General features: G+C 38.5%; 2 protein-coding genes, 1 long non-coding RNA gene and 1 other non-coding gene across 4 annotated transcripts in view; all 4 read right to left on the bottom strand.

The window, feature by feature from the left end:
* The window catches only part of LOC134848570 (alpha-catulin-like), a 619,753-nt gene that overhangs the window by 508,587 nt on the left and 97,953 nt on the right, over positions 1–13,213 (bottom strand). The gene's annotated exons all lie outside the window — the stretch shown is intronic.
* On the bottom strand, positions 651–2,011 carry LOC134848819 (TRIO and F-actin-binding protein-like). Its single transcript, XM_063866331.1, has 2 exons — positions 819–2,011; positions 651–678 (listed from the first exon to the last, which is right to left on the bottom strand). The coding sequence occupies exons 1-2, from the start codon at positions 2,009–2,011 to the stop codon at positions 651–653; spliced, it is 1,221 nt and encodes a 406-aa protein (XP_063722401.1).
* LOC134848426 (uncharacterized) lies at positions 2,378–3,402 on the bottom strand. The gene is made up of 3 exons (XR_010162938.1): positions 3,281–3,402; positions 2,693–2,963; positions 2,378–2,418 (listed from the first exon to the last, which is right to left on the bottom strand). It is a non-coding gene; the product is annotated as an uncharacterized LOC134848426 (long non-coding RNA).
* Positions 12,240–12,430, bottom strand: LOC134849792 (small nucleolar RNA U3). Its single transcript, XR_010163781.1, has one exon. It is a non-coding gene; the product is annotated as a small nucleolar RNA U3 (small nucleolar RNA).

Below are 13,213 nucleotides of genomic sequence, written 5' to 3'. Positions count from 1 at the left end.
CTTCATCTAAAATTTCCTGCTCAGTCCGTCTTTTTGAATCTTTTCCATCTTCTGTTCTTCGTCTGCTGCCACTTCTATCTCCTGATTTCAAACGGGAATCTCGATTATCTCGACTGTCGGACCTCCCTCTGTCCCCTGAAGCACCTCTGGAGCGCGATCCTCTGTCACCCGAAGCACCCCTACCACGTGAACCTCGTTCCGCGGACGGAGCGCGAGAACCGTCTCGCCTCCTTTCGTCTGACCTCCCTCGATCCCCTGATCTTCTGAGACTGCCTGTTCTTCTGGAACCTTCCGATCCTCTTCTGCTTCTTTCATCTGATCTTCTTGAATAGCCCGACCTAATTAGTGCACCACTAATAGGAAGGATTTAGAATCAAATAATGAACAAACGATTCAATTCTTTCTTTTTTATTTATTCAATTCTGTACCTTGAGCCTCCATCTTTATTTATTCAAATTACTTACCTTGAATCTCCTGTCCTCCTCCGCTCCTCTTCTCTTGGGTCATCTGCTCTTCTTGAATCCCTTGAACGTCTACGGTCACTATATCTTGAATCTTTTGACCCCCTGTCACCAGATCTATAGGGATCCCTTGGTTCCCCAGTCCTTCTAGGGTCATTTCTAGGATCCCCGCTTCTCCTAGGTTCATCTCTAGGATCCCCACTCCTCCTGGGGCCATCTCTAGGATCCCCAGTCCTCCTAGGGTCATCTCTAGGATCACCAGTCCTCCTGGGGTCATCTCTAGGATCCCCAGTCCTCCTAGGGTCATCTCTAGGATCCCCAGTCCTCCTGGGGTCATCTCTAGGATCCCCAGTCCACCTGGGGTCATCTCTAGGATCCCCACTCCTCTTAGGGTCATCTCTAGGATCCCCAGTCCTCCTGGGGTCATCTTTAGGATCACCCGTCCTCCTAGGGTCATCTCTAGGATCCCCAGTTCTCCTGGGGTCATCTCTAGGATCCCCACTCCTCCTAGGGTCATCTCTAGGATCCCCACTTCTCCTAGGGTCATCGTATGGATCACCGGGTCTTCTAGACCCTCCGGTTCTTCTAGGGTCGTCTCGAGGATCACCAGATCTTCTAGAGCCGTTTGTTCTTCTGGGATTGTCATACCTAGAATCATCAGGTCTTCGTGACGCTCCGGTTCTCCTTGGATCATCGTACCTAGGATCATCAGGTCTTCTCGAATCCCCGGTTCGTTTGGGATCATCGTATCTAGGATCATCAGGCCTTTGAGACGCTCCGGCTCCCCTAGGGTCATCATATTGTGGATCGTCAGGTCTCCTAGAATCTCCAGTTCTCCTAGGATCATTTTGATCCCGTCTTTCGTCGCCTTCAAATCTGCCTGAAGTTCCTGTCGGTTTTCTACTTGATGATAAAGACCGCTTGGAATCACGTCTCTTAGTTTCATCTCCTGTCCGTCTGGGGGACTCGGTTGAGCCTCTTTTGCTGTTGCTTTGTCCCCGCGAATCCCTCGACTGGCCGTCTCTTCCAGATCGAGAGCCTTCTTCATCAGCTGTGCCTTTTATGGATTTTTCGCTCCCACGCTTAACAATACTGCCTCCATCTTTTTCCAAAATTTCGGACTTTTGTTGCATTTTAGAGTCCAACATGCTGGCATCCTTAGGCCCTCCGTCTTTTGACACTTTTTCTTCGAACAGTTTGTGTAGCTTTTCCGCTTCTTTGTCGTCCACTCCGAATCCTTTTTTCTTACTCTCAGTGCTTCCTGATTTTTTGGATCCTTTGGACCTCTGACTTCCTTCAGATTCCTCCCCATCTCCCGCGGTCTTTTTCGTCTTCTGGCCAGTCTCCTTGGTGGCATTGGACTTGCTTCCTGATCTAGCAGAGGAGGCCCCCTTAGTATCCTGTGTCTTGGATCTCTGACTGTCTTTATCTGTCTTCTCTCTGCTTGACCCCCCGTCACTCTTCTCCGCCGAAGTGCCTCCTGATTTCCCACTCTTTTCCGACTTGCCTTCCGTCACTTGTAAAGTAGGCGCCTGCAAATATATGTTCATCTGAATTTAGTCACTCGCATATACTGTCACGTAAAAGAAAAAAAATAAATAGCAATATTGTAAAAAGCGAATTAGTTCATTGGGGTTACTTTATGTCATTGTGGTTCACAGAAATGAACGCTCAGAATTTTAAAAAGATTCTCTCTGATGATTCAATTTACCGTCAGCTTAAGATGTTTTCCTAACAAATTATTATGATGCGGAACAAAGTTCAATTTGTCGACTTACCGGCGAAGAGCTCTGGTCAGTCTTGGTCTTCTGAGTGGTCGCTCCAGATGGTGGTTTGGAAGTGGTGTTCTTGGAAGCAGTGGTCTTCTTATCCCCCGAAACTGACTCCTCGTCCCCCTCCTCCTCCTCTTCCTCCCCCTCAAAGTACTCATATTCCACTTCCTCGTCCTCCTCGTTAACTAAAACAAAACATAACTAAATCAATCAGCTGTCTCTTTTTCAGATGATAAAACAAAAGTTTTTATAACTTCAGTACTATGCAAAACATAAATGCAAAACATGGACAGAAATGCAGGACATGCTCGTTACTTGAGAGGGAAAACTACTTCTAGGCCAGGCAAAAGAAAAGTATTGAAATTGACTACTTTAACGAGGAAACGCAAAGAGATGGACATATACGTATGTTGGAAGTTTTCTCCTTGGCAAATTATCTTAATCTTGACTGCTGCTTACTGGTGGTTGCTTTGGTGTCCTTGGTTGCCGATGTCTTCCTCTTGGATTTGGACCCACTGGCTTTGGAGCTGGCATCTGCCGTGCTCTTGGACGCCTTGGAACCACTGGCTGCGGCCGCTGAAGAGGACGCCCCTCCACTGGCGGTGGATTTGGTGGACTTGGGCTTAGCAGAGGATGATGCTCCTGCGGATGTTCCGGTGGTTTTTTTGGTTTCCAGTTTCCCTCCAAATGCGCCACCTGTCTTTTTGGACTTGCTGTCTGCCGCTTCATCCTGGAACAAAAAATCAGCTTCATAATACGTTTGGTCGTTTCTAATGATAAAATATGTAGAACTGCATGATTAGAAGTTACCAACAGGATCAAATGTTTTTCTTATTAGTGAGACTCGTAAATGTTAACTTTGAAATGCTCTGTGCAATTCAAATTTCTTTTAGACAAAATCAAATAGCAAATGAGGCAATCCAATTTTCTGAAACTCATCAGTTCCAACAGCATGATTTAGGTCAAATCAAACTTTCTCAAACTTTTGTTCTGTAAAAGGAATCAAAAGGAACAGTTTTTCTTCACACTTCAAGCTACTCTTTATACCTCTTCTTCCTCCTCTCCCTCTTCAGTTTCATACTCGTCATCGTCCTCGTAGTCATCTTCCTCCTCCTCGTCCTCCTCAACGTCGAAGTCGCTGGAGGAACCCCCCGCAGATGTCGCCTTCATCACCACCACCTCCCCAGCCCCACTCCTCTTACTTCTACTTTTGGTTTTACTGCCCCCTCCCCGAACCCCACGGCCTCTCAACGAAGTGCCTGTCTCTCTTTTTTTCTGAACATTCTCCCCGTTATCACCCCCAGGACTTGTACCCTTATCCTGTTTCACATCCCCCAGGAGACTCAACTCGACTCCGTTTGAGGAACCACTGGCTGGATTGCCCTTCAAGTCCCTCTGTGTGACTCCCAACTTGTCCTCCAGGAACTGCAGTTGGTCCCCTCCACTAGTGCTGTTTGCTGCAGTCGGGGTCACAGCACTGTCCCCCATCATCATAGTGTCGGCCGAAGTAGTTGTCGCTGCACTGCCCCTGTCGCCCCCTGTGGCCCTGCCTCTCTCCGACCTGTCCCCCACAGTACCTGTACCTGTGATGCAAATAGACTAATTCATTTTGAAAAGGAAGTCTATGTTGGTAGAATTCTCTTTAGATCTTCGAATCATCAAATCTTCTTATATATTAAATGAATGACACGTTTTCAGCATAAGGCCTAATGTTTAAGAGGCTATCGAGCGCAACGTTTAAAAAGGTTCAGATCAGAACTTTAAGAATCACTCAGAGCAACAGCACTATGAAATAATTGGAAATGTTTCAACATTTCATAGCTTGAAATGCTTGCTTTCAAAAACTGAAAACTTTTGCACACCAATTCGGTCTATGAAATAACATGAAATAATTATAAGTCTCATAGCTTGAAAAGCTTGCCTAGTAAAACTTCAACTTTTCGCAAACCGAGTCAGTCTATGAATTTACTCGGATTTTTTAAAAAAGTTTTGTGGTTTCCAAAGTTTCGAACAGCTTCAAGATTCGAATTGTTTGCTAAAACAAGTTTTTCGTGAACCGATTTGTTTCATTAAATATCCTGAATTATGTCACAGTTTCATAGCTTGAATTGCTTGCTTTGGATAACTGTAACTTTTGGTAAAAACGATTCGGTCTAAGAATAAGCTTGGATTTTTTCAAAATTCCTTGCTCCAGAAGCTCGCGCAAAAAAAATAACTAAAAAACTTAGAAAAACCTGGAAATCGGATTCACTTTTTGAAGAAACTTGAATTATTTTATGGCTTAAACAGCTTCCTTACAAACTGGAAATAACTCAAAGTGTCATAGTTTAATAGTTTGCTTCGAAACAATTATAATTTTCGTGAACCAAATCAGTGTATGCAATAGCTTAGAATTAATTAAAAGTTTCGCGTTTCAAATAGCTTGCATAGAAAAACTTGAACCTTTGGCGAACCAGTTCGCTCTGTGAAGTAACTTTAATTGTTTGATTTCATAGCTTGAATAGCTAACTAAAAAAAAATTGCCAAGCTTGTCTAGAAAAACTTAACTTTTTGAAACTTTTTTTAACTTTTCCCTTAACTTTTTTGCTTTTTGATTCACTTTATGAAACAATTTGAAATATTTCAATGGTTTATTGCTTGAATAGTTTGCAATAAACCATTGAAATATTTAGGTTCCGTCATCCAATTCGCTTCATGAAACACTTTGAAATTTTTCTAAGCAAGCTATTTCAAAACTTGAATAGCTTGCTTAGAAAATTTTTCATTTTTTCGGGAACCGATTCGTTCTATGAAACCTTAAGTTTTTCAAACCGATTTACAATTTTTTGAAAATCCCCCCCCCCCCCCTTAGAAAAAATTCTAGATCCGCCCCTGTTCTATTATCATTAATTCTTTCTTTTTTTCTAGGCTTGCTCGTTGATTTTAAATATATTTGTTATTTTACAACCATTTCGTTTTCTTGTTCACTGGTTTCTGTTTTTGTGTATAAATATCAGACTGTAGAATTAGTTTCTTCAAAATATTTTCAATTCAAATACTTATTAAGCTCCAGCCTTTTTTAGCATCGCATCTTGGTTTGGAAACCCACTGCATTTGTTCAATTATATTGTATTGTGGTGTGCGCAGTGTTACCTGGACTGGTCTGCTGGTCAGTCATGTTGAGTCTGTCAGTCTGGGTGAGTCTGGAGTTGTCCCCATTAGACACCTCGGACGAGGACCTTATCAGATCGGACTCATTCATGTCTCCACTCTTCGTCTCTAAGAGGGAACTGGTGGTGCTGTCCACCTCCTCATTCAGATACTCCATCAGTCTCGTCCGTCTCCTCCTCCTCGTCTCTTCGTCTCCTCCTCTCCGATTGTGTCTGGATGAAACAATAAAAAGTTACATGGAAATTACAAGCAGACGAAGTTTTAAGCCAGCCATATTTTATTTAAATTAATATATTATTTTTGAGTTGAGTTCTTAGGTCTAACTCATAGAGTAATTTCAGATAGGGTACGCCGTCTGCTCGTCACGCTATCTTTTTTTCGGCCGGATAGATTCGTGCAACTTCTTAGTCTAATACCGATCTTAATCTTACTCTTATATCTACTAGTCTCAAGTAGTCTACAAGTAATTTCAGCACTTACAAATAAGTGGGTTGTTAGTTTGATGGATATGATTGGTTAGTATTAAATATTTTATAGAGATAAAATATCTAATTTATAACCAATAATAAATTATAGTTTAGATCTGGTTCCATTTTGTTTTCAATTTGCCGGTTTTTTACTAGATTTTATATTTTAAAAAAATCGATGATAGCAAAAATTTTCGGGACAAATAAATTTGTACGATGCACCGTTCAAAAACTTATCATGAAGCAAATGTGAGCAGTGATAACCTCTTGCTGTGCAATTACATTAATATTTAAATTAATTAAAAAATCATAATATTTTCGATTAGTATAAAAGTATTTTCGATTAGTTAATTAACAGTTTTTTAAACTTTTTTCTGGTAAAGGTTTCAACTTGTTTTATAGACAGTATCCACTTTGAAAAGCATGGAAAATAGCCAATTAATTGTTAGTTCAAATGCTCTGAGATACCTTTGATCGGACCAAAAAATCCAATGGTGCTCTCCCAGGCAGTGAAATTGTTGGCGTGACGTTTAAATTATTTAACTAAATACCCATAAGTGAAAAACTCGAAAACGGTATATTATATTGACTATTATTAGTAGCACAGAAACCTCTGAATTTATTTTTTCACTTGTTGTCCAATTTTTTGTTTTCGAAAGTGTGCAAAATACAAAAACAAAGCTGTAACAATAATCAGAAAATTTTTTTGAAAAGTAGCGTTAAAATTTAACTAGAGCTGAGAGGTCAGCCTATCGGTTGAATCCCTCATGCGCGAAGGTTCGAATGCGCGAAAATACAAATCAGCCAATCAGATTTCAGTAATTTAAAATTTGGAAAGAAAGTAAACATTCTAGGGACTGATATTGAGATTGACCGAAAATAAAAACGGCAGAAATATGCAAATTTTTAATATTGTCATTGACCGCCGCAAAATTGGGGCAAATTTTACATTAGGAGGGTTTCGTAATGAAAGAAGCAAACAGCTTCTTTATTTACTTCTTTTTAATTGAATGGCAACTGCTTCTTTTTTTAAATTGACTTTCGGCTAATTTTGTTTTTGGTTTTTTGCACACAAGTTTTTTCGCGCATTCTGTCCTTCGCGCATGAGAATAGCCCCCAGCCTATCAACAAAACCTTGTTTTATTTTGTTTGAAAATAGAAACGAATCAGACCATTTTTTCTTGACACTGAGGCAACTTTTTAAAAATGTTTGAACTCAAATCATGAACAGTAGGGCTGTCAAAATTGGCTGAAAAGAATTTTTTTTAGAGTGATTGGAAAAACAATTATATATTGCGGTATATTATTTTGACTATTATTAGTAGCACAAAAACCTCTGAATTTGTTTTTGCACTTCTTGTTGTCCAATTTTCGCTTTTCAAAAGTGTGCAAAGTACAAAAACAAAGCGGTAACATTAGTCAGAAAAAAAATTTGAAAAGTAGCATTAAAATTTAACTAGAGCTAAGAGGTCAGCCTATTGGTGGAATCCCTCATGCGCGAAGGTTCGAATGCGTGAAAATACAAATCAGCCAATCAGATTTCAGTAATCTAAAATTTGGAAAGAAAGTAAACGTTTCCAAGGACTGGGGTATTGAGATTGGCCGAATACAAAAACGGCAGAAATATGCAAAACTTTAATATTGTCATTGACTGCCACAAAATTGGGGCAAATTTTACATTAGGAGGGTTTCGTAATGAAAGAAGCAAACAGCTTCTTTATTTACTTTTTTTGTAATTGAATGGCAACTGCTTCTTTTTTTAAAATTGACTTTCGGCTAATTTTGTTTTCGGTTTTTCGCACACAAGTTTTTTCGCGCATTCTGTCCTTCGCGCATGAGAATAGCCCCCAGCCTATCAGCAAAACTTTGTTTTATTTTGTTTGAAAATAGGAACGAATCAGACCATTTCTTCTTGACACTGAGGCAACTTTTTAAATTGTTTGAACTCAAATCATAACCAGTAGGGCTGTGAAAATTGGCTGAAAAGAAAAAATTTAAAAAGAGACTATCATCCATAGTTAAATTTTTTCATTTTTTAGAGTGATTGGAAAAAAAATTATATTGGGGATGTCGTGCAATAGCATAAAATAGTTAAATCGCAAACAAATTTTTCGTTCTTCGAAAGAAATTCAAAAAAATGAACACTTTTTTTATGATTGAACTATTTTATGCTATTGCACGACATCCGCAAAATGAATTGTTCATGCATTAACTTGACTCGCCCGCTTAATAATAGAAAAGTTCTCAAAAGTATTGCATTCGATTTATCCTTGATCCGATCTTCGAGATAAGTCAAAAAAGAAAGAATTAGGGCGTAGCACCACGTAAGATCCCCATCACCTACCTATATTTAAAATAAAAAACTGAAGGCCATAATTGAGATTGTAAATTCAATTGTCAAAAACTTTCAAAACTAACTAGAAATTGACAAAAAAAGGCTTCCTTGAAGTCTTAACTTTTTGTCTACAAAACTTAGGGCGTAGGCCTTTTTGTAGGGAAAATCCCCGTAACTTGTTTTTCGATTGATCAGTTTTTATTTTGTTTGAAAATAGGAACGAATCAGATCATTTCTTCTTGACACTGAGGCAACTTTTTAAATTGTTTGAACTCAAATCATAACCAGTAGGGCTGTCAAAATTGGTTGAAAACAAAAAATTTAAAAAGAGACTATCATCCATAGTTAAATTTTTTCTTTTTTTAGAGTGATTGGAAAAACAATTATATATTGCGGATGTCGTGCAATAGCATAAAATAGTTAAATCGCAAACAAATTCTTCGTTCTTCGAAAGAAATTCAAAAAAATGAACACTTTTTTTATGATTGAACTATTTTATGCTATTGCACGACATCCGCAAAATGAATTGTTCATGCATTAACTTGACTCGCCCGCTTAATAATAGAAAAGTTCTCAAAAGTATTGCATTCGATTTATCCTTGATCCGATCTTCGAGGTAAGTCAAAAAAGAAAGAATTAGGGCGTAGCACCACGTAAGATCCCATCACCTACCTATCTTTAAAATAAAAAACTGAAGGCCATAATTGAGATTGTAAATTCAATTGTCAAAAACTTTCAAAACTAACTAGAAATTGACAAAAAAAGGCTTCTTTGAAGTCTTAACTTTTTGTCTACAAAACTTAGGGCGTAGGCTTTTTTGTAGGGAAAACCCCCGTAACTTGTTTTTCGATTGATCAGTTTTTATTTTGTTTGAAAATAGGAACGAATCAGACCAGTTCTTCTTGACACTGAGGCAACTTTTTAAATTGTTTGAACTCAAATCATAACCAGTAGGGCTGTCAAAATTGGCTGAAAAGAAAAAATTTAAAAAGAGACTAGCATCCATAGTTAATTTTTTTCTTTTTTTTAGAGTGATTGGAAAAACAATTATATATTGCGGATGTCGTGCAATAGCATACAATAGTTAAATCGCAAACAAATTCTTCGTTCTTCGAAAAGAATTCAAAAAAATGAACATTTTTTTTATGATTGAACTTTTTTCTGCTATTGCACGACATCCGCATTATGAATTGTTTATGCATTAACTTGACTCGCCCGCTTAATAATGAAAAAGTTCTCACAAGTATTGCTTTCGATTTATCCTTGATCCGATCTTCGATATAAGTCAAAAAAGAAAGAATTAGGGCGTAGCACCACGTAAGATCCCCATCACCTACCTATATTTAAAATAAAAAACTGAAGGCCATAGTTGAGATTGTAATTTCAATTGTCAAAAACTTTCAAAACTAACTAGAAATTGACAAAAAAGGCTTCCTTGAAGTCTTAACTTTTTGTCTACAAAACTTAGGGCGTAGGCCTTTTTGTAGGGAAAATCCCCGTAACTTGTTTTTCGATTGATCAGTTTTTGAGAGAAACTTAAGTTTCTCAACAAAACCACACACCATACAGCTTCGCTAGAGGCCCACCTTATGCTGCAGGTACCTGTTACTGAGGCGAATAATTGTGACTTCTGATTTTTCATGAATGATGAAAAGCAGCAACAAAACAATCAATAAAGACTATTTAAAAGTGTTTTGGATCTGTAAAGAAATATTTTTCTGATTTTTTATAAAAGTTAAACAAAGTCGAAACTATCTGCGCTAACCGCGCAGCAAAAAAAATACTTTATTAGCCAGAACATTTAAGTGGTCATAAACTTTGTCTTAGGATGTGATTTAGTTTTTTCTTTTTTAACGCTTAATTAGGTGCCATAAAAATCATCAGAATGCGTCGAGTAATATATCATATTAAAGCCCTTTCAATCATAAATAAACCAATTTGAAAACTTTTAAAAAGAATTCTTTAGTGTTGAAAAAACCGGTTTAATTGTTTTGCTTTTTCTGGCAAGCGTATCGAGCAAAAAATACAGATAAATATACTTCTAGTTTATTTTCACATTTATTTTACTTGTTATTAGTTCTCGTTTTCGTTCTAACCATTGAAAATGAGGAGGAACTGTATTCGGTTCTGTTTAACTTTTTTTCTTTTTGTTTTCCTCACAAAATCAGGTACGACAAATAATCATTGGACAGGGTTGATTTATATATCATATTAAAGCCCTTTCAGTCGTGATTCAAAAGATATTTAAAAATTCCCAAAAAATTTCTCTAGTGTTGAGATAAATTGGTTAAAAAATTTTTTTCGTCTTATTTTGATAGAATAAAGCAAGCGATCAGTCATACAACAGCTTAATTATGCAAAATTTTAAGCCCTAAGTATTTAGCGTTCAGCTAGTAAAATTAGCTTTTGGAATTTTTTAGCTGTATTTTGGGGACCAAAAACTTCTTAAAAAACTGTCTAATTTGCTAATATTACTAAATGTCAAATATGCCTAAAATATAGTTTTTCATCAGACTTTTCTGAGAGCGCCCTTGGTGCCAAATCAAGCAACGCAGTTTTCTGGTCTAAACTATGTTATTTGCAGATTTTTTCCTGAGAAACGCTCCCTCTTCGTCAAGAAATCTTGCGCACATCACTGATGTGTTGGTGAGTTTACCTGGGCAGAGTGGCGCTTGTGGTGCTGCCTGTGCTGAGGGTGCTCATAGTACTACTCAGAGTGTTGTTGCTAGTGGTACTCATGGAGACTGTAGTCCCCGTGGTGTCTGAGTAGGTGCCGGAAGTGAGGGGGGACCTCGTCGAGTGCTGCTGCTGCTGCTGTCTCCTGTTCCTATTCTGTCTGTTCCCCCTCCCCTTCCCCCTCCCCTCCCCCACCAGTCTGCTCCACCGTCTGCTATTCGGACTCAGTCTCGTAGACCCCCGCTTGGATCTCTTCCCCTGACTCCCACTGATTTCACTCCCTCTTTTGGCCCCACTTCGTCTTTTGTTCGATCTGTCGCTCACTGAAACACACAAATTTTGATATTTTGCCTGCAATTAGAGTACAATACAATGAGTCAGAGTAAATGGGATAGGTTTATAGTAATTTTTTGTTTGTTGCTTGTAGGATAAGAGACATGTCAAACTTTAACAGAAAAGTGTTTGAAGTCAAACCATTCACAACATTCAGCCAGTGAAGTTTTGAAACAAGAGTGTCATCGTGTAGCCTCAAAATGCATCAGATGAGATATAAGTATACATGTAGCAGCTGACCTATTCTGGTGAGTTGGTGTCCCGGACAGGCGAGGAGGGGACAGCTGCCTGCAAACTTACTACATGCACTCAGAGTGGCCGCCGCCTCCTTACTAGCCCGACTGCTTCCCACTCCTCTCCCTGTTGTTGTTGTTGTTGTTGTCATCAGTCCCAGTTGACCCCCCAGACAGGAAGAGGAGGATCCAGCTGCGGTGGATTTGAGAACGGGCTGCGCAATCTGGATCCCTGCAGAACACATTTGAACTCAAGTGCCAGATGTTTTTTTTCTTGAAAACACTACTTCTCATTCATAAAGAAATGTTTATCAATGATTTGAGATGTACTTCAATTTGCCTCCAATGTGTCTTTTTTTGCTGTTGAACTATTTAGAAGGCTTCTCCGAGTGCTTGAAAATGTTGAAGTCCATTCAATGGCATACTTTATACCAAGATCTTATAGATATATAATATAGATATCTGCGGATACCTTTGTTTCCAATGGAGGAGTAGTAGTGGTCCAGGAGTGCCCTGGTGGATCTGGAGGGCACTTCACACACTGGTCCTGTTGCTGTTGTTGTTGATGATGATGGTTGAGTGGCGTGATGTTGTTGTTGTTGTTTCTGCAGAATGATGCTGAGATTGGTGGCAGAGCCAAACACCTTGCTCACCATCCCTAAACAACAACCATTTTATTAAATACAACAAACACATCAGATCAGATGCAGATTTTGGTATGCAATACCCACAACTGGTAGCCCACTCCCTTCAGCTCATTGCAAAATTGCATATCAAATGTACAGTGAAAAGCAGCCTTGGTTGATTAAACTAGTCCTCAGAAAGTGGACTTCCAACTCCCACAACTGTGGAAGCAATCATCGTCTGCAGAGGTAAATATTCTCTGCCACTCTCATGCTATAAGGAGACACAACCAGTTATCATCGGACTGACGAAGGTCGTCATGCTTGCCTCGAGAGGCTAAGATGCTCACTCAAGAAATGATCCCTGAAAGTAAGATCATACTGAATAAATGTGTCCTTATGCTAAATAGTTTTTTTTGTTAAGGACATATCGAAAAAGTCGCCCAATTCAGTCGAACTAATTGCCGAAATAATTTCAATTAATCTTACGTTTTTTCCCAATTGCAGCATAGTTATGGGAAAATTATCTTCACATTGAACTTCAGATAGCATTTTGACTATGAATATCAAAAGCGTACTTTAAAGAAATCAAAAGCGAAAAAAATTCTTTTTGCGACGCTGTTCAGTTTTTGTCTCTTTGAAACTCGTCTGCAGAAATTCTTTTTCTGTCTGTAATGTGATGCGAAGCTGTTGAACCGTCTTTTTGAAGTGAAACATTGCCTAGGAAAAAGTGGTGGAAAAATAATCATTACATCATGCAATGAAACAAATTTATGAAAAACTGTCTTGAGAAAACGTGGTAGAAATTTTATCTTTTTCAGACTCATTTTTCTCAAGGTAACTAATGTTTCTTCACAAATACTTTTCAATTTTGTTTCATTTGTATTGCTGAAATATGGGTTGTCGGAACATTCTGTGTTGCTTTCACAGCAACTGGCTACCCTAGTTGCTTTTTAAAAAACTTAACAGGAACCAGTTTGAGCTAGATAGAACTCTTTTGGTGCTTTATATTGTGTTACCATAGGATGGGAAACTGGAAAGAAATCAACTTGAAATATTACAAGAGAAACGTCTGTTTTAGGAACAGTTTAAAATGTTGCATTGACTAAACAGTATCATACTCATTTGTTCGTATTCGTTATTATCATATCTTTTCAAGCTCA

This window comes from Symsagittifera roscoffensis, chromosome 6, assembly GCF_963678635.1.
Source record: "Symsagittifera roscoffensis chromosome 6, txSymRosc1.1, whole genome shotgun sequence".
In the NCBI taxonomy this organism is placed as follows: Eukaryota; Metazoa; Xenacoelomorpha; order Acoela; family Convolutidae; genus Symsagittifera; species Symsagittifera roscoffensis.
This window is presented reverse-complemented; position numbering and strand designations above follow the sequence as displayed.

Coding starts and splice junctions, on each gene's coding strand:
- LOC134848819 (XM_063866331.1), bottom strand. CDS start 2,011: ATGAACATATATTTGCAGGCGCCTACTTTACAAGTGACGGAAGGCAAG. Junction 679..818: donor GATCCTAGAGATGACCCCAG/GTGGACTGGGGA, acceptor GGGATCCTAGAG/ATGGCCCCAGGAGGAGTGGG.